The sequence below is a fragment of the Dreissena polymorpha genome, chromosome 5 (genome assembly GCF_020536995.1).
Source record: "Dreissena polymorpha isolate Duluth1 chromosome 5, UMN_Dpol_1.0, whole genome shotgun sequence".
In the NCBI taxonomy this organism is placed as follows: Eukaryota; Metazoa; Mollusca; class Bivalvia; order Myida; family Dreissenidae; genus Dreissena; species Dreissena polymorpha.
Window position 1 is genome coordinate 91,135,892 of NC_068359.1, and position 19,303 is coordinate 91,155,194.

Here is a 19,303-nt window from a genome sequence, read left to right on the forward strand (position 1 = left end):
TGGTGAATGTTTGGTAACATAAAAAAATAATTGTGAGCCTTATTTAGCATTATATCTTGGATAGGCGTCTCAACGAACTATTGTGGTTTGCGCCCCATTAAATTAAATTATAAATAATTTAGATGATGGTGCAATTTGTCTAAACATATAAGCAACAGGACATGTACGTTCCCTCATAAAGTATTAATCCACTTAGAATAAACTTTGATTACAAACCAGTTTAAGGTTATATCCATCGTTTACAATCGATGAGTGTGTGTGTTAAAGTACTTAAATGGACCTTTTCACATATTTTGGCATGTATTGAAGTTTGTCATAAAATGCTTTAAATTTTTAAATTTTTATTCTCTATTGTTGTTCTCTTTCAGTGAATGAGGTATTTTAAACTTTATATAAGAACTCGTAAACAAAATTGCATAAAATGCATATTTTAGAGTATGGTAAATGTTCATCATTACTGTTTCATCGTAAACATCACAAACAAAATTTCATCGAAAACATCATAACTACAACGACAATTTGCGAATTAGACTTTTTTCTAATTGTGTCAATGTACCAAAACGCGAAAAGGTCCCTTTAAAAATTACCAACCCATTCTTAGATTTGAGTATAAAGAATAGACATCAACCGAAGAAATCTTACTCAAGACTTTGAACAGAAGCACGCTATAAATGATGTTTATTTAATTGTCAAGCTGTTCTACACGAAGAATGCTGTCTTTTTAGGAGTCAAATGTCAAAGTTAGACTCAACAATATAGAATCATTAGAACGCAACTGTTTTTAAAAATATTCTAAAGTCTAAGAATTTTGTGGTGAATGCGGGTCTGGTCCAAAATTGTAAGCATTCTTAAAGAATGCTTTCTACAATCGCTCAAACTACGGACCCGGTTGACATTGTACGTAAGTTATGTAATATAACCTACCAATGCTTCATTATAACTACCACTATATGAACCTTAACTTTACAACGGAAATGATTTCTTTCGTCCTGTTTATAGGAATTTTGCTTTATAAAGTTTATTTTACATGTTCACAAGTAGACATTCAACTGTAAACCGTATACAGTACATGTATATGCTGTTTTAAAAAAGCGCACTTCTATATCTTTAACGAAAATTGTACGATTATACACTTTTTTGGTTGAATGATAATAAAACTCTGCCGAGTGAAACCTACTCCCTCTTGTTTTACCATTTAGATCTATATCATCAAACTATTGCTCAATAACCGCCTTTATTCTGTGTTTAACGTGGGCAATGAACATAAATATGTTTTCGCTGTTTACCTTTATATAAAGACTGCTTAAGAATGCAAGCTGTTTATGGGTGTAACTGCGTGTATTGTCGGCTGACTATGATATACGTGCAGCTATTAACACTTGTAAACAAAAACATATTTAATACATAAACGTCGCATTAACGTCATTTGACACGGAGTGTCTTTTATGTTGACCAATATTTGTTTTTCATTCCAAGGACCATGTATACCTCCTGAAGGTTAATATGGTTATTAAACCTGTTTCTCGTCGGTCTATTTAGGCGTGACTACTTCTACTTCTACTACTACTGCTACTGCTACTACTGCTACTGCTACTACTACTACTACTACTACTACTGCTACTACTACTACTACTACTACTACTACTACTACTACTACTACTACTACTATTACTACTACTCCTACTACTACTACTACTACTACTACTACTACTACTACAACAACAACTACTGCTACTGCTACTACTGCTACTACTACTACTACTACTACTACTACTACTACTACTACTACTACTACTACTACTACTACTACTACTACTACTACTACTACTACTACTACTACTACTACTACTACAACTACTGCTACTGCTACTACTGCTACTACTACTACTACTACTACTACTACTACTACTACTACTGCTACTACTGCTACTACTACTACTACTACTACTACTACTACTACTACTACTACTACTACCACTACTACTACTACTACTACTACTACTACTACTACTACTACTACTACTACTACTTATTCTTCTACTACTGCTACTACTGCTACTACTACTACTACTACTACTACTACTACTACTACTACTACTACTACTACTACTACTACTACTACTACTACTACTACTACTACTACTACTACTACTACTACTACTACTACTACTATTACTACTACTTATACTTCTTCTACTACTACTTATACTGGTGCTGCTACTACTGCTACTGCTGCTGCTGCCACTGCTTCTATTATTACTTTTTCTACTCCTACTACTACTTCTTCTACTACTAATACTTTTTCTATTAAAAATACTTATTCTACTACTAATACCTCTACCAACACCACCACCACAACTGAAAGGCTAAGACAAAAATCAAATAGAGATGCCTTAGTAATTAGAGTAACAATACATTTTTTGAAATCGCTTAAACCTCGGCGTCGGCACGCGATTAACATGAACAAACATACGTTTCAGCAAATGTTCACAATCGCGTGGGTATGAGTAAGTTGTCTTAATCTTTTTAAAGCCACATTTTCTCTTTCTGATGTCAGAGACACTCTATATTCTCTCAGGATACGACCCACTTCAATAGAGACACTCTATATTCTCTCAGGCTACGACCCACTTTCAAACCTGTAAATCAGGTATATACATTTAACGCAAGGGCTCCATATTTACATTTAATCAAACTGTAAAATAATTATTTTTCTTAAAATTTTTTCCAAAATCTTTTTTTTTTTCCAAGAATTTGGGAGTTCTAGGAAGACATTTTCTGCAACACCTAAAAATTGCATTCCGCCGAATATATTTGATTTAAAAGTACTTCCTTTGCAGACATTGTCTCATTTTAATGATAGTCTCCGCTTCCTTCTGAATGTTTCCAATTCTAAACAACATCACTGATCAGTCAAATTAAGCCTCGTTCTGGGAAAACTCGACTTAATTCATATGCGTTAAGTGTAGTACCAGATAAGCCTGTGCAGTCCGCGCCGGCTGTTAGGAACGACACTTTCAGCTTGCATTGTCTTTTTTTCTTTATAGGAAGTCTCTTAAAAAGCGTTTTCATAGAAAATCAAGTCTAAGCGGAAAGTTTCGTCCCCGATTAGACTGTGCGGACTGTAAGACTTATCTGGGATTACACTTTACAAATATGCATTAAAGGGATCTTTTCACGCTTTGGTGAATTGACAAAATTGAAAAAAGTTGTTTCAGATTCGCAAATTTTCGTTTTAGTTATGATATAAGTGAGGAAACAGTAATACTGAACATTTACCATTCTCTAATAATATAGCCATTATATGCATCTTTTGACGATTTTCAAACCTAAAAATTATAAAGCGTTGCAACGCGAAACGATTGAATAATTTGGAGAGTTCTGTTAATGTCGTTAAATTTTGTGCAACTACGAAGATTGCTTATATAAGGTATAAAATACGTCAAGTGTGTGTACTTGGCGGAATAGCTCAGTAGGCTTAAGCGTTTTTACTTCAGGATTCTGGCAGGACTCCAGGGGTCACTGGTTCGAAACCTGCTCCGAGCAATGTTCTTTTCCTTTTTTTAATTTTATTCTTGATTTTTTACTGGAGCTTTTACGATCCAATGTTTACATTTATCAATATAAAGCATTTAATGAATAAGTTAAAAAATGCCAAAATCTGTGAAAAGGCCTCTTTAAAATTGACTTGGCGACCTAGTTTTTGTATGTTTAGACTTTTGGACGCATGTGGCCCAGTTTCAAACTCGGCCTTGGTATTGACAAGATAAACTCATGATCAAGTTTCATAAAGATTTATGCATAAATGTGGAATCTATTGAGTTAGTAACGTTTTTTAATACTTGACCTGATGACCTTGGTTTTGGATGCACGTGACCCAGATTTGAACCCGGCAAGTTAATCATGTTGAGCACTTTAGTCAGGTGAGCTTAATAATAAGACTTTCATGTGTGTGTGTTGTTAAAAAAGCACGAATCGATTTTACGGCGTTATACAATTTAACGCTTAAAGAAACAAAACTACCGTACACCTGTATTTCACCCCGGAAACATACATAACATCTTTGCTCCGCCTTATTAGCTAAATAGCTTAAACAATCTCCAAAATTACATATTGCCTATCGGGTGAAGATTTCAACATCGGATACGACAAAGCACGAAATGTCTAGTATTACAGCCATTTAGGATTTGACACTACGTGTCGCGTACGTGTCGCGTCGCTGACGATTAGTCTATTTATAGAAACAAAACATTGTAATGACGTAGATCGAAAAATACCTGGCCAATCTATTATGCGCGCATTAGTCATTTGCGAGGTCTATAACACTGGTCTTTCGAAATAGATCGTCTCATTTAAAAACAGGCAATTGTGCGAACAACACGGAACATTTGTTTTGTCTACCTGGAAGAAAAAGGCGTCGCTTGTTATATTTGTAGGATTGATAACAGGTATGTACATGTATAGATTGTTTTCATTATACTGTTTGTAAAGAGCTTCTGTTATTATGATAGTCTATGCTATTTTAATTAAAACGAATGATTATAAAATTCTTGAACAAATTAAAGAAAACAATTTGTTAATCGGAACATTTTTATAAACGCATATCGTTTCCGTTCTTTTTTTCATCGCGTATAATATAACCCATTATGCAGCAAGAACCACGTGTGTATGAATAAATATTTATTATATTAATACGTAAAACCAAATGAATTTATAAAGTAAGAGATGTGTTTAACATTGTTCGTTGCGTCCAAAGAATACGCGTAGGGGGGGGGGGGGGGAGGGGGGGGAGGGGGGGGGTCAAAATATCAAAGACCTATACAATGCATATATTCTCTAGGTCTTTGAAAATATTAAAGTGTGCAGGCTGTATGGATAGGCAAAGACTTTTCAAGGAAAGTAGGCTGCATCCCCGGAAAATTGACACATCCCTGTCACGTTATTGTGCATTTATCGCACGTAGAGAAATAAAGTCATTACAGGAATAATACGTAGTACAATTTGCCTATATGTGCGTATTGTACTCATTATTGCACGAACATTTGACTTAGTTTTTCTTGGCATATTAGTTTTCATCGGAGAACGGTGTCTGAATATGGTCATTCAATCCCATCGCTTTTCTTGTTGTCAGCAATGATAGAAACGAAGCACACCTGTATAAAATATTTATACTGTTTACCTACTGACTAGCGTAGCCGCTTATACCGATAGGCGCTAAACGAGAAACATTGCGATGTTGTGCCGTTGTCGCGTAGTTGTAATAGAAACGAGTGTCAGATATTGATTTATCAGCGGCTAAATACGACTTGAGAGGCAGACCTGAATCAACGCTCGAAGCTGCTGATATTTATCATTTCATTTTATATGCAAACATAAGGCCTGAGAAAAAGTTGTGTGTTACCACTAACCAACCGACCCATTTGTTTGTGCCTACCCTTAGATTTTGTGTATTGAAGCTTCAGGTTTCGATCAGTTTCGTTACATGAAATAGTATTCGCTCTATTAAAGTTTAAAGATACGCTCAAATGTAAACATAGAATGTTGAATTGAGAAGGGTGGGGGGATTTGTGTCATGTCATAACTGTACTTAAGTTGGAAATACGTTTCTTAAAAAATCTTAGAATTTTGTTTTAACCGAACAAACTAAACTTTTTTTACGCCGTTAGTGGAAGCACACACATTTTTTCGCCTAAGCTTGATAGCTGGTTCTGACGCCACCAGATATAATGCATTCTCTCGCTAATTAATTGAATGCGGTATTTTATGTTACACATAACTTGCGGCAATAGACATGAGATTAAAACGCTAAATAAGGGATGATTGCGAAATCCTTAATGAATTACTATTTGTTAACCTTATTGAGATGGACTTAACAAGTTATTAGCGGAATTGAGCGGGCGTATTGAAAATAAAACGTGTATTTTAACAGCATTTCAACCCGGTATATCAAAACGTTGTATTACAATTTATCATACAATCTGTAAACCTCGGGTAAGCGACTAGGCAACTAAGATTAAAAGTCACACTTGAAAGCTGCGTAAGGGCTCGTATGAGTTCGTTGTCGTCACGTGTTAACTTACTTCATTTTGGTATTGATGAAAATATATTTAATGATCGTTAACTTTATCCGTTTTATTCATCAGAAATCATGCACGTACAGGAGCATCGTTCAACCTCTGTTTACAATTCTTACTTTGATGTGATTTTCCTAACAAGATGCCGACGCGATGACATTGTATATAGATATCAATATTTCTTATCGCCAGTGTAATATGTGTTTATTCAAATAGTGAGAAGTGTTTTACGTGGCGATCGTCATTATTTGTTGGTGGTCGTGATTTTCAAAAGGCGGATATTTCCTGATTCTTTAACATATCCTGTTTGTTGTTTAGTTTGTCTTTCACTTACATTTTCAGAAATATGGATTAAGTTACCTGTTTATGCGTTTGTTTAATACCAGGACTGAAATGATCAAATATTGCCATCCAATTTGATCAGCAATAAAAAAATTGTAATGTCATAAAAGATTGTTTATCACATCCGGATGATTATTGTTCGTTTCAGTTAGCGCGTAAGAAATACGTATTACAGCTTTTCTTTCACTTAAAGGCTTCTCTATTGTTCTTGGGTTAACCAGGCAGAACAGAAATCTCGTTACTATTCACAGATTATAGAAAATATCGATTTTTGACGTCAGTAGATGTACATGTATCTACATGGATGGGTTAATTATTTTGTTTATCGACCGAGCTGTTACACTTTACGTCCTACGTCTCAAATCAATAGCTGATCGATATTGGCGGTTAATAATGATAGTTTATTGAACCTGTTACTTGAAAAGTGTGTAAGCAATGGACATAGTGTTGAAACCATTTAAGACGTTGCGTTGCCTGTTTAACCCATTTATGCCTAGTGGACTCTCCCATCCTTCCAAATTGGATCAATTTATTTCCGAAATTAGGGATGTCTAGTATATGAATTTCTATAGTTATAATATTTCTTACAGAAATTTCTTTAAGCATCATGCGGCCTCTCATCTGGGTTCACGCTGTTTGCCAAGGCATTTTGTTCTAGACGCTAGGCATAAATGGGTTAACATGAACGACAGCACTGCGTTTGTTCAAAGAAAAATACAAAAACCTCTAAAGAAACCCAAACTTCTTGTATACACTGTATCTCTAATCGAATAGATTTTTTTTGGATGATGAAGAATGATTTTACAATGCACAACATTCTAACCAATACAACGGAATAAATACACAATGTTAGTGTTAAGAACGCGTGAACAAATTAATTCCTAATATTGCTAAAATTTTACACACATACTGGAATTTGTTAAGATTATCAGACAATGTGAAGTCCTTACATTCATCTAAGCCTAGTTTGGCCTATAAACGACATTAGAAGATGCGTAACAGTCTTTTAAGATGTTTATAGTGTCTAATAACAAGAATAAAATACATGTATCTGGTAAACGTAAACGACGAAGATGTACATATTGCTTGAGTATAAGCACATATTAAAAATTCAATAGTAGTGTGACAGGTTTATCCTATGACTTACACTTTGATGTTGATTGCTCTTCACAGTGTTATGTCTCTAATTACATGTAAAAATGTAACAAACAATAAGTGTCGCGTCCGCACAGGCTAATCAGGTACGACACTTTCCGCCTTAACTGGATTTTCGTGTAGAAGAGACTTCCTTTAAACGAAAAATACCATAAAAGCGGTAAGTGTCGTCCCTGATAAGCCTGTGCGAACTGCATTTAGCCCCGTTTTCTCAGAACGCGACTCAATAAGTCGGACAAACAAATCAAAATGAATACCGGTAACCATAGATTTGATATCGAATATACGAATACGAATATGCATATTAATTTTTCAGTCAAAGGCCACTAGCACATAATACAGAGAGTGTAATTTCATTATTTTATAAAATAAACTGAACGGTTAAAGAATACAAAGACATATGATGCAACACACGCTTGCACTTTCGTAGAACAAATACTGCTATATATTATAATTTCACTATTTTTATGCCCCCCTTCGACGAAGAGGGGGTATATTGCTTTGCTCATGTCGGTCGGTCTGTCGGTCGGTCGGTCCGTCCACCAGGTGGTTGTCAGACAATAACTCAAGAACGCTTGGGCCTATGATCATGAAACTTCATAGGTACATTGATCATGACTCGCAGATGACCCCTACTGATTTTCAGGTCACTAGGTCAAAGGTCAAGGTCACGGTGACCCGAAATAGTAAAATGGTTTTTGAATGATAACTCAAGAACGCATACGCCTAGGATCATGAAACTTGAAAGGTAGATTGATCATGACTCGCAGATGACCCCTATTGATTTTTAAATATTAAAATGCAAGTATAGGCATATTTCAAAGGTAAGCCACAGCGTATGCTTCGTTATCAATGCCAAACAATATAATTATGCAGTTTTACCACCAAAACATGGTTTATCTAATAATTAAATACCTATAACTAGTTAGCATGTACAAAAGTAACATACTTATGAAGTAATCTAAGAATCATTGTTCTTTTTTATTCTTTAGTATTAAAATGAAAGCTAGTTTGCATGATAATTACGTAATTTTTACATATTAGCATGCACATACATATACATGTCTATATTTTCCGACAGTCTTCATACATGGAATTTACATTTTAAAGGAAAAATGGACATCTACTGCAAACGTTATAAATGATGTGTGTTAATGAATTGTCTTCGTACTTTATAACACTCATACAAAAATGTAATCAAAAATATATATCACAGGGACTGCTCAATAAATCCTGGTTCACATGTTGTTACACATTTTGGACCTACCGACAATCAGCGTACTGTATCTGATTTCTCTTTTGAAGCTATTGATGTTGTTGAAACCAATCTAGACATTCTTTTTATTGTGTAATGCTATTTGTTATACATTTTTATATTTTCCGCCAAACGACGTTAAGCAGCTATAACGTTGACGTCATTTGTGTTTATATTTATATTGATACTACTGATGAAGGTAATAGCCGAAACTTGTCTGTATTAAATAAATCTTAATAACAAAAGTAATTTTAATATTCGTAATATATATTGTATCTGATTCAACACTGATTAACAAATTGAAGTGCGAGCATAATATGTATCATTTTTTAATATCGGTTTGTGTGTTCAATATTGTTTTTCATATACACTGGCTTATTTCCATGTTGTCTTCAATCGACGGCGGTTAACACTTCAAGCTCTTAAGAGATAAACAATGGTGTATATAAAATTATTACGCAGTTAAACAATTGATCTGGTTTAATTTAAGTTAAGTCATATTGACACTTAAAGCACTATATAGCCTTAAGATGATCGTAAATACGCCGAGTAGGAGAGAACGCGCAGTTTAGTCAGGTCGATCAATATGCACTTAAACAGGATACGTTTTTCAATACAACAGGGCAGCTAATCGGGTAGTTTGAATTTCGAAATCTTGTTTCATAAAGCGCTTAAATAGATTATTCTAAGAAATTATATTTTTATTATATTTTGTTATTTGAACTCAAACCCAAACAAAACTGAACAATATCATATTGATTATATACCCATATAGATAGTGTACGTTATATTTATGCGTATTAAATACTGTCTACCTATCTTGCTTCTGTGAAATGTTACCTTAATGCTTAAATTAAACAATATTTAATCTAATCACGAACTCATATAAAAACACACTATTATTACACAACATTGAGTGAATTTGGAAGGTAAGGTCTCCCTCTGCGATTGAATGAAGCATATGTTTCTGCAGATGTCAGTTAAATACTTGAACGTTTTATCATCGAACGCAGAGATATCGTTGTACTATTTCCGAATGTTAATCTACATCTGACCTTATTATGTCTTCGAACCGGAAATAATTTATAGCTTTGTGAATGTTTGTTTGTTTGCAGGTTACTTGATTACGTAACATATACACAGAAGGCAAAATGGGTCTAAATCTGGGCGGAAAATGTGGCATGTTCTTCTTGATCACCATTAACGGTATCTTCCTGGTAAGTGGTGGTCTCGTAGAAAAAATGGACAGTCCTCTGTTAAAACAAGGGGTATACTGCATGTGCAGTCCGCAAAGGCTTATCAGGGACGACACTCTCTGCCTTTATGATATTTTTCGTTTAAAGAAAGTCTCTTCTTACCAATAATCAAGTTTAGACGTAAAGTGTCGTCCCTGATTAGCCGGTGCGGACTGCACAGGCTGATCTGGGACGACGCTTTACGCACATGCATGAAACCCCCTTTTCACAGAGCGCGGCTCAAATATTATACTTAATTTAGAATGCTTTTCTTTGAACACAAAATATGAAGTCAACTTTCAAAACAGCATATGGAAAGCCCGAAATGGCATTCTGTAAATGCTTTAATACCATGCTATTCGAGAGTTAAAGCATGCTATTGAATAGCCATTTGAGTCTAGAATGAAGGTAATATTCTTAAACAAAATCAAAGCATTCGACACATTCTTAACAAAGATGTATTCACGAAAAGTGTTAAAACTGTTATTTTGCACCTATCTGAAGTAAATTTCTGTTCAATTGCATAACACAGCAGTGCACGACAACACTTTCCGCTGCAACTGGATTTTTGCTAAGAAAAAAATTCCTTTCAAACGCACATAACATGAACGTGCCGTCTCTGATAAACCTGTGCGGACTGCACATGCTTATCCGTGATAACCATTAACGCACCTGCATTAAGCAGTTTTCCTAGAACAAATCTCTTTTTCAGGCTCTGGGTATCGCTCTGCTGGTCGTCGGCATACTTTTGAAGGTCGATGCCAAGGTCATTAACGATTCCAAAGTCATATCTACCTTAAACGAGGTGTCGTTTAATGGACTCAAGTTCGGTAATCTGGCCAACAGCCTTCCGATAATCTTGATCGTTCTCGGCGTGGTCATTCTCGTCATTTCCGGTCTCGGAATATTTGGCGCGTGCTGTAAGAATCGCTGTATGCTCGTCATGGTAAGTATTGATGGGCAAAAGATTATAAACGTACATGATATTTAAACAAGGCAAATTAAGGCATTTATACAAAAATACTTGAAAAATTTAACATACGAGGCTGCAACGTGACATCCTTATTTGGGATCGGTACAATTATAAAGCGCATGTGACGCTGTCGATTGTTAGTTTGAAAGAGCTAAATTGCACATGTACTTGAAAAATCCATTATATATATATATATATATATATATATATATATATATATATATATATATATATATATATATATATATATATATATATATATATATATATATATTAACTTTTATATCAGTAATTTGATTCACATTAAAAGTGGCGTTTTCAGTATAAAATGGTTAAGGAATCTTCAGATTTCTGACGCAGTTAGCTACTGACATCGTATCTTTAGTAATATTCAAACTGCTGACTTTGTTTTTGCTCAAACATTATGTCGACTCAAATCATTTGTTCCCGGCGTAATCTTATACACAGGCTAACACAAACCACCTTTACTGATAACATAGTTAACATGGACGTAAATACTCCCACTGCAAAAAGCAACGGCTTCACTGATATTGGGTTGAACACACAATACACTATAAAATCCTGACACGCAGCCTTGGCCGGAAGTAGCTGGCTGTAGTCATAACGGGGTCCTATTCACAGAAATGATGTTGATGTAACTTGAATTCTAAAGACACTTAAATTACATCAACACGTCTACTCATTAAGGCCTCAAATTCATTTGTTTATAATATGAATCGCGTTCTGAGAAAACGGGGCTTAATGTAATGTATGTGCGTACGCGTCATCCCAGATTAGCCTGTGCAGTCCGCACAGGCTAATCAGGGACGACACTTTCCGCTTTAATGGTATTTTTCGTTTAAAGGAAGTCTCTTCTACACGAAAATACGGATAAGGCGGAAAGTGTCGTCCCTGATGAGATTGTGCGGACTGCACAGGCTAATCTGGGACGACACTTTACGCACATGCATTAAACCCAGTTTTCTCAGAACACGACACATATACATCGCCCAAAATAGGGTATTAAGGTCAGCTTTAATTTTAATAATCGATTTTTTTCTCCAATAAGAAGAATATGTCATGGCATGCATACACCTCCCCACACTAACATTAATTTACAATTTATTGAAAGTTAATTCATTGAGAATGCTTGACTGAAGCAAAGCAAACATGACTGTATTATGTATAGTTTTTTTTCGAGGGAATTTAGAACAAATACGAAAACTCAACATAGAATACCAAAACAAAGTTAACTGTCGGCCCACAAAAATAGGGTCGAACGGGTTAGTGAAAACACACGATTTTTCACGCCCTAAATCAAACATAATTATTTTTTAGTTTTTATTGTTTAATGTATTTAACCATATTCCCATACAGAAACAAAGTGATATTTTGCCTTTAATGCTTATTTCTTCCAATTAAAGTTTCGGATCATTGGATCACATAATTGTCATCGATATGTTGTGTGTTTCCAGTTCGCCATTATCGTGTTGCTGATCTTCGTTGTTCAAATTGCTGCCGTGATTCTGTACGGAATTCTGAAGAACAAGGTAAATCGACCCGCGTCACGGGAAAATGCGTCTTATATGGGCAAGAGTAGCTCCTGTCCAGCCATCGCATCCACGCAGTCTGGCCAGGAGTTACCATGTCCGATCATGTGACATTGAAACATTCCGTTATTTGTTAGTGGACAGAGTAGCTCCTGTTCAGACTTTGCGATTGCACAGGCTGTTCTTTGAGCTACATGTACTCTGGCCGCATTTCTCGTAAATACGTACTAAAGTAACATTACTACTCAAAATCAACGAAAATTTCGAACAATTGTTCGTAAAATAAACTTATCCAATTAAAAATCAGTGTTCCTTATGGAAATTGCCGAAATTTCAACGCCAGATGTGGTCTGGTAATATAGATGTTTGTAGATACATAATGCACGTTTTTATTATTGTTTTGCATATCTATTCATACGACACATGAACACTAACATGGTGTTCGTGTGTCGTATGAATAGATATATTCGCGGGAAATTAAATGGAATTAATTGTGGCCACAAATAAATAAAAACGAGCATTTTGTATCTACACAAATCTATGTAATCATACCACATCTAGCGTTGAAATTGTGGCTATTGCTATAAGGAACACTGATTGATAAGGTGTTAACTTTATTTTACGAAATATTTAACGAAATTTTCGTTGATTTCGAGCGTTATAGATTTAATACTCGTAAAACGTGTTTGAACTGCTTCTCGTATCCCTACCAAGTTTAACCCATTTATGCCTGCTGGACTCTCCCATCCTACTAAATTGAAACAATTTATTTCCATAATTAGGCATGTCTAGTATATTTATTTTCATATTAAGAATATTTCTGACAGAAATTCCTTTAAGCAAACAGCGCAGACCCTGATGAGACGCCGCATCATGCGGCGTCTCATCTGGTTCTGCGCTGTTTGCCAAGGCCTTTTTCTAGACGCTAGGCATACATGGCTTAAACTTATGCTTAAAATTTAGGATTATTAAAACTCATAAAACGTTATAAAGGATATTTAATTGCTGTCCGCCTATCCTTTATTATGTCACGTGATTAGTTGATCTCACAATACCAGGCAATGCAATATGTAGTAATGAAAAGAAGATTATTCTTCTTGTAAAGAAGGTCGATGGCGTCTCTCATAACTTGTATTTTCTTGAATATATATATATATTCATATTCACACATATGACCAGTTACGGGGTCTCTGATTTAGAAATAGGTCATGGGGTTCCCACTTTAAACACGTGTATCTCCATACCCTTTTTTATCCGATATTAACACGAATTAAGGTATATAAGGGTACCTTATATATTGTTATTTATGAACACGCCATTTATTTAACGTCTTATACAAGGAAATATATAGCGAACTTATTTGCGAGGTATATACAATTTCAATTTCAGACGTGATTGTGGTTTTCGATTTAAGACCTTATTGTGACATTTGATTGCATTACCTCCCCTACACCCCCCTCATAGTAATTAAAGGAGCCTAGAATGCGGGGTTGTATATAGACCCCGTTTTTTATATTGACCTCGTAAGTACAGTCTGAAAACTACCGAGACCGCGTAACTGGCACTATATATTGGTATATATATATATATATATATATATATATATATATATATATATATATATATATATATATATATATATATATATATATAGCACACGGGTTTATACAATTGCTCTACTCAAATTATGCTTCATAGTCACATAGAGACTGTTATAAAACTATTTGACTATATACATATATAGTCATGGTTGCGTTCTATAAAATTTAAATTCATACGTATGTGTTTGTTTTGTTCTTTACAGATCGAATCAGAAGCAAAGAGCCTTTTAAAGAAGGGTATGAACAATTACGATGGGGTGTCGTCAACGTCAGAGGTGTCGAACGGGTGGGACCTGATTTTCATTGGAGTAAGTAGCTTTAGTAAGCTGACGTCACAAAATGTAATAGCCTCGCTCTGGGAAAACGAGGCTTTATGCTTGTACGTTAAGTGTCGTCACATATTAGCCTGTGCAGTCCGCACAGGAAAATCAGGGACTACCCTATCCGTCTTGAGAAAATTTTCGTTTCATCCTCTTCTAAGTCTCTTCTAAACGAAAATCGAGTCTAGGCTGAAAGTGTTGTCCTTGATTATCCTTTTCGGCCTGAACTGGCTAATCTGGTACGACACTGTACACACACGCATTAAACACCGTTTTACAAGAGCGAGACTTGTATGGATTCATTGATGTTACATATGTTTGGTTATGACAGTTATTCTTCAACGCCTTTAGTAATGTTGTACATTTTCTATGTTTGCAGTTTGATTGCTGTGGTGTTGACGCCGTTAATGCCGTCAGTAATCAAGAATTCAAAGACACCAAATGGTGGGCGAAGAGGGTAGCTGATTATATCCCCTACAGCTGCTGTACAGCAGCCACCCAGGATAACTACAAGACTACTACTGATGCGGCATGCACCGCATCCTTTACAGGCGCCCAAACAAAGGTAAGTGACATATAGAATAACACATTCGGAGTCGTCAACGTAAGAGATATAACTACATACCATTGATCTTCATGGATTTCGAATGTTCCACTTTGCAAAAATGTCTTCTTTTTTCTTTTTTTTAACTTACACAGCACACATACTTATATAGTCAACCCTTTTCCAACGTTATAATAATCAAGTTCCCTTATACAGTTTCGTGTTACAGTAATATCTTGTTAATTGATAATGACCGTTGTTTATGTTTACTCAAATATGCAACTTAACTTGACAATGTGTTCATCAACGTACATAGCAAAATGCGCGAACTACCGGTACATTTCACTAACAACTACCGGTACATTTCACTAACAACTACCGGTACATTTCACTAACAACTACCGGTACATTTCACTAACATTGTCTTAACTTCCGATAATTGTCATGCTTTTAGGGATGTTATGACGCCATCAAGGATTACATCCTGAAGTACCAGACAGCCGCCATCGCCATCGGTATTTCTCTTCTTGTGATCGAGGTAAGGAAGGACATACTTTGATGTTTCCTATTGTACGGTCAATCAAGGCATTTTCAGAGTAGCGCCATTACACATAATTTTTTGATGTGTTAAATAAATATTTATGTAAACACTAATGTCGATTTTTCTTGTTTTAATTTTTGTTTAAAAGCTTTCAACGGAGAATTGTTTTGGTAGTTTAAATACTGATGTACTTGATATATAGATAATTTTTAGCTGTCACCTATTCCTTCTCTTTTCTTTGTTAATATAATTGTTAAATATTTAATAACTTTAAAAGGCAAACACAATGCCTTTCAAGCAGAACGATCATACAGTGTATCCTTGTTTATACTGAGATAAATTATCTCATTCGGTGTTTACAATAGTGTCATTTTATTCATTAAAGTCATCTTCATTACGATCGTCAATATTTGACATGGCCGTTTTCTGTTTTCAGTTAATCGGCATCGTGTTTGCGTTCGTGCTGTGCAGAGCCATCAGTAAATCTGGCGAGATTGTGTAAAGTACGACTACCGCTGCGAACACGTGAAGGGACCAAGAGACATTGTAAATTCTTGAGATCGTATAAATTATTGGTATACTATAAACCGTGCGAGGTATCGTGATATGTGTGCAGAATTTCTTAGAAATTCTAAAACCAATAATGTGTTATTGTTTAAACATACATTTTCCTCATAAAATAAAAATAAAAACACTCTAATATTTAAAGCAGAATATGATTTTTTTAAGAAATAACGATGTACAGACAACAAGCAGATTTTTTTTACATGGGAAACCTTGACCTTAGTTAGTTTCAAGTATGTTTTTAGATACAACGCGCTTGCATAATTAATGTAATATGACGACCCAGTCGAAGTATGCTATTCCTCATTTGGCCCATTGCCACGCACAGTTGTTACAAAATAATATATCGGAAGGTATCAACTTTGCTGATAGCGTTTCGTTTTACTGCACCTTGTCGACGTTTGCAAACTCGCCTTTTGCATAATTAAGTTCTTAACATACTATTGAATAAGTTATTAATGATCTGAATCTAAAATCAATATCTCACAATGGTTTAAACTTCCTATATGGAAAACATATTTATAACTTTATATTGCTCACAACAGTTTGTATCGACCATGTTTATTAATGCGTGTTTATTGCGGATATATAATGCTGAAGATGAAAAATGGTCATAACTTATGGTTGTTGAATTAATTATTATAGGGAGCTTTCTTTGCATATACTTAGAAGAAATGTATTATCATTCTAAGTTTATTTTTAATGGCGTTTCACTTTTGAATTATTATTGTTTTACTATAAGTAATTAATATTCTATTGTCTAACCCTAAATGTTTACCCGTTGTGAACTGTTGCTTATCGTTATTGTCTTAATAATTTTATTAATTATATTGAATATTAGTGTTTATTGATGGTTATGTATTTGATCTTTGTACGGCATGGCTGATAATATTCGGGTAGTTAAGTCATACAAATGTAAATAATTATATATAAGCTATATAAATCAAAATAATCCACAGGTGGTCTTATTGAGTCGCGGCTTGACAACAAGAGCATGATGCTCTCATAACGCAAATGAGAACGGATTTTTGTTTAAAATAATGCAAGCAATGCACATGTATATACGCATTAATACGCAATATAGACCGCCTTCACTACGAATCAAGACTACACGATTAAGAATACACAAACACTACAAGAAAGAGACTAATCTGAAGTGTGGATGATCTTCTTGCTCATGTGAACGGTATTTCAAAAAATGTATGGTTCGAAGTGTGTATATTTTTATATCTAAAAAAATGTTGTGTTAAGTTGTTGTTATTAAAGATATTTTGGAATTAATTATGCATATATGTATGTAGTACTTTCTTTATTTAAATCCTATGGGCTTATATTTTCACATAAAATACAATTGTACCAATTGAACCAAACATGAAATTTAATAATACAAATTGTCTAACAGAATAAGAAGCGCAATTTAAGGAAGACTTCTTTCTTAACAAATCTTACTTTAGCATATCCTAAATACTAGTTTTATTTTGTGTAAAGCGATTTCGTTTTTCATGGAACACACACGATGGTATATGTTTCTAATGAATGAATAAATACCGTAAATATATTCTATAAAAACGACAAAACTATTCATACTTCCATTGTAGAAAAACATTATTCATCTTATTTTTACGGATTATTATATTATACGTTGAGTTACCATTTTGTAAATACGCATGCAATTCCAATAACTTGCCACTATTGTTTGATGTTTTATATTGTATTTTTATCAAATAAAAAAATATATAAATATGTGTTATTGTTAGCATTCCTGTGTATCATTACATTCTGCAATGTCATATAACTGTTGGAACAGCGCTACTTGCGTTCACTGCGCTATATCATGTATGAACAGTAAGTGTCCCCGAAACTTAGTTGATGAACACATAAATAGTTTTATAAATATATCCACAGTCTTTAGTGCTAAGTGTCATGCACACAGAGAAAGTAAACTGATTTGGAAAATGCATTTTTGGCAATAGAATTTGATTAGAAGAACCCACACACCTCAAAATACAAAAATTCAAATATCCACTAGTTGACAGGATTTTCATTCACATCGAAACAGATATGACGCCTATGTTTTTGGGGATTTTTTTCTTAAATTGGCTAATACAAAATTCCGATTTATTTAGAAGGGGCTACTGTTGGGAATTTTTTTCAGCATTCAAATGGTTATCGAAAAAGGTCAACAGTCAGGCGTTGTATCTGGCTGGGAGTTGAACCAATGTCCCATTGATGTGAACGGCGAAGTGAGCCAAATTCTGGTGAAACTGCGCTTCCCATCTAGACGGCATAATCTTTTCACTCAGACTTTCTATAGACCTAAAATTCCGTTAAAGCGAAAAATGTCGTCTCTGATTAGCCCGTGCGAACTGCACAAGTTAATCTGGGACGACACTGTACGCATATGTATTAAGCCCGGTATTACCAGAACGCGGCTCAAATCATTCGTCAATCTAAATATTTATAAAACTGCGTAAAATATAGTTTGTTAAGAGTGCTTTGGATATTGTGATCAGTTGTTCGAATCATTTTTGTTTTCTATAATGAAAGACTATACATGGCAACTGTCTGTACATGATTAGTCATCATCATCAACAGTCTTTTCTGCACGACGCACACAATGAAGTAGCGATTCGATCAATAGGTACAATGGAACTGGTACTCAATACCGGGCGTATGTATTCGCGTCATTTCCGGTCTGGGAGTGTTCGGCGAGTACTGCAAGAATATGTTACCTATAATTTGGAAAGAGCATGAGTAGTTAACTTCCTTCATGTACATGTATGGTATAGATTTATAACGACTCGTTTTAAGATCGGCATGTTGATTTACTTGATTACTTGTGTATGTTATCATGTACTCACTGTTTAACACCCCATCTCATACATGTGAAGGTGTTGTTAATTTACATGACGTCATTTGTTGCATAGTGTCGTTTTCTGTTCTTCTTTGTTACCCACAAAGGGGCCTTTCAACAGATTTTGGCATGTATTGAAATTTGTCATTAAAGGCTTTATATTGATAAATTTAATCAAACGACATAACAATCTCTAGTAAAAAACAAGACTACAATTTAAAAAAATAACCCTCAACTGGGCTCGAACCACTGGAATCCTGGAGCAAAAGTCTTACCCTCAGGCCACTCGGCCAGC

General features: G+C 34.8%; 2 protein-coding genes across 2 annotated transcripts; one reads left to right on the forward strand and one right to left on the reverse strand.

Moving 5' to 3' along the window:
• Positions 1–1,535: 1,535 nt before the first annotated feature.
• On the reverse strand, positions 1,536–2,255 carry LOC127831461 (uncharacterized protein DDB_G0271670-like; the record flags this gene model as incomplete). Its single annotated transcript, XM_052356447.1, has 1 exon — positions 1,536–2,255. A coding segment is annotated over one exon (720 nt), but the record flags the coding sequence as incomplete, so codon positions are not given.
• A 2,000-nt stretch (positions 2,256–4,255) lies between these two features.
• Positions 4,256–17,897, forward strand: LOC127881412 (tetraspanin-9-like). Its single transcript, XM_052429281.1, has 8 exons — positions 4,256–4,448; positions 9,942–10,043; positions 10,774–11,007; positions 12,510–12,584; positions 14,389–14,493; positions 14,885–15,070; positions 15,504–15,587; positions 16,027–17,897. Exons 2-8 carry the CDS (start codon positions 9,978–9,980, stop codon positions 16,090–16,092), a joined length of 816 nt encoding a protein of 271 aa, XP_052285241.1. The 5' UTR covers positions 4,256–4,448; positions 9,942–9,977; the 3' UTR covers positions 16,093–17,897.
• The last annotated feature ends 1,406 nt before the right edge of the window (positions 17,898–19,303 follow it).

What these genes read in the sequence shown, in the direction of transcription:
- LOC127881412 (XM_052429281.1), top strand. Translation starts at nt 9,978, where the DNA reads ATGGGTCTAAATCTGGGCGGAAAATGTGGCATGTTCTTCTTGATCACC. An exon ending in ACGGAATTCTGAAGAACAAG is followed by an intron (nt 12,585 to 14,388) that starts GTAAATCGACCC and finishes TGTTCTTTACAG; the next exon opens with ATCGAATCAGAAGCAAAGAG. An exon ending in TTACAGGCGCCCAAACAAAG is followed by an intron (nt 15,071 to 15,503) that starts GTAAGTGACATA and finishes TCATGCTTTTAG; the next exon opens with GGATGTTATGACGCCATCAA.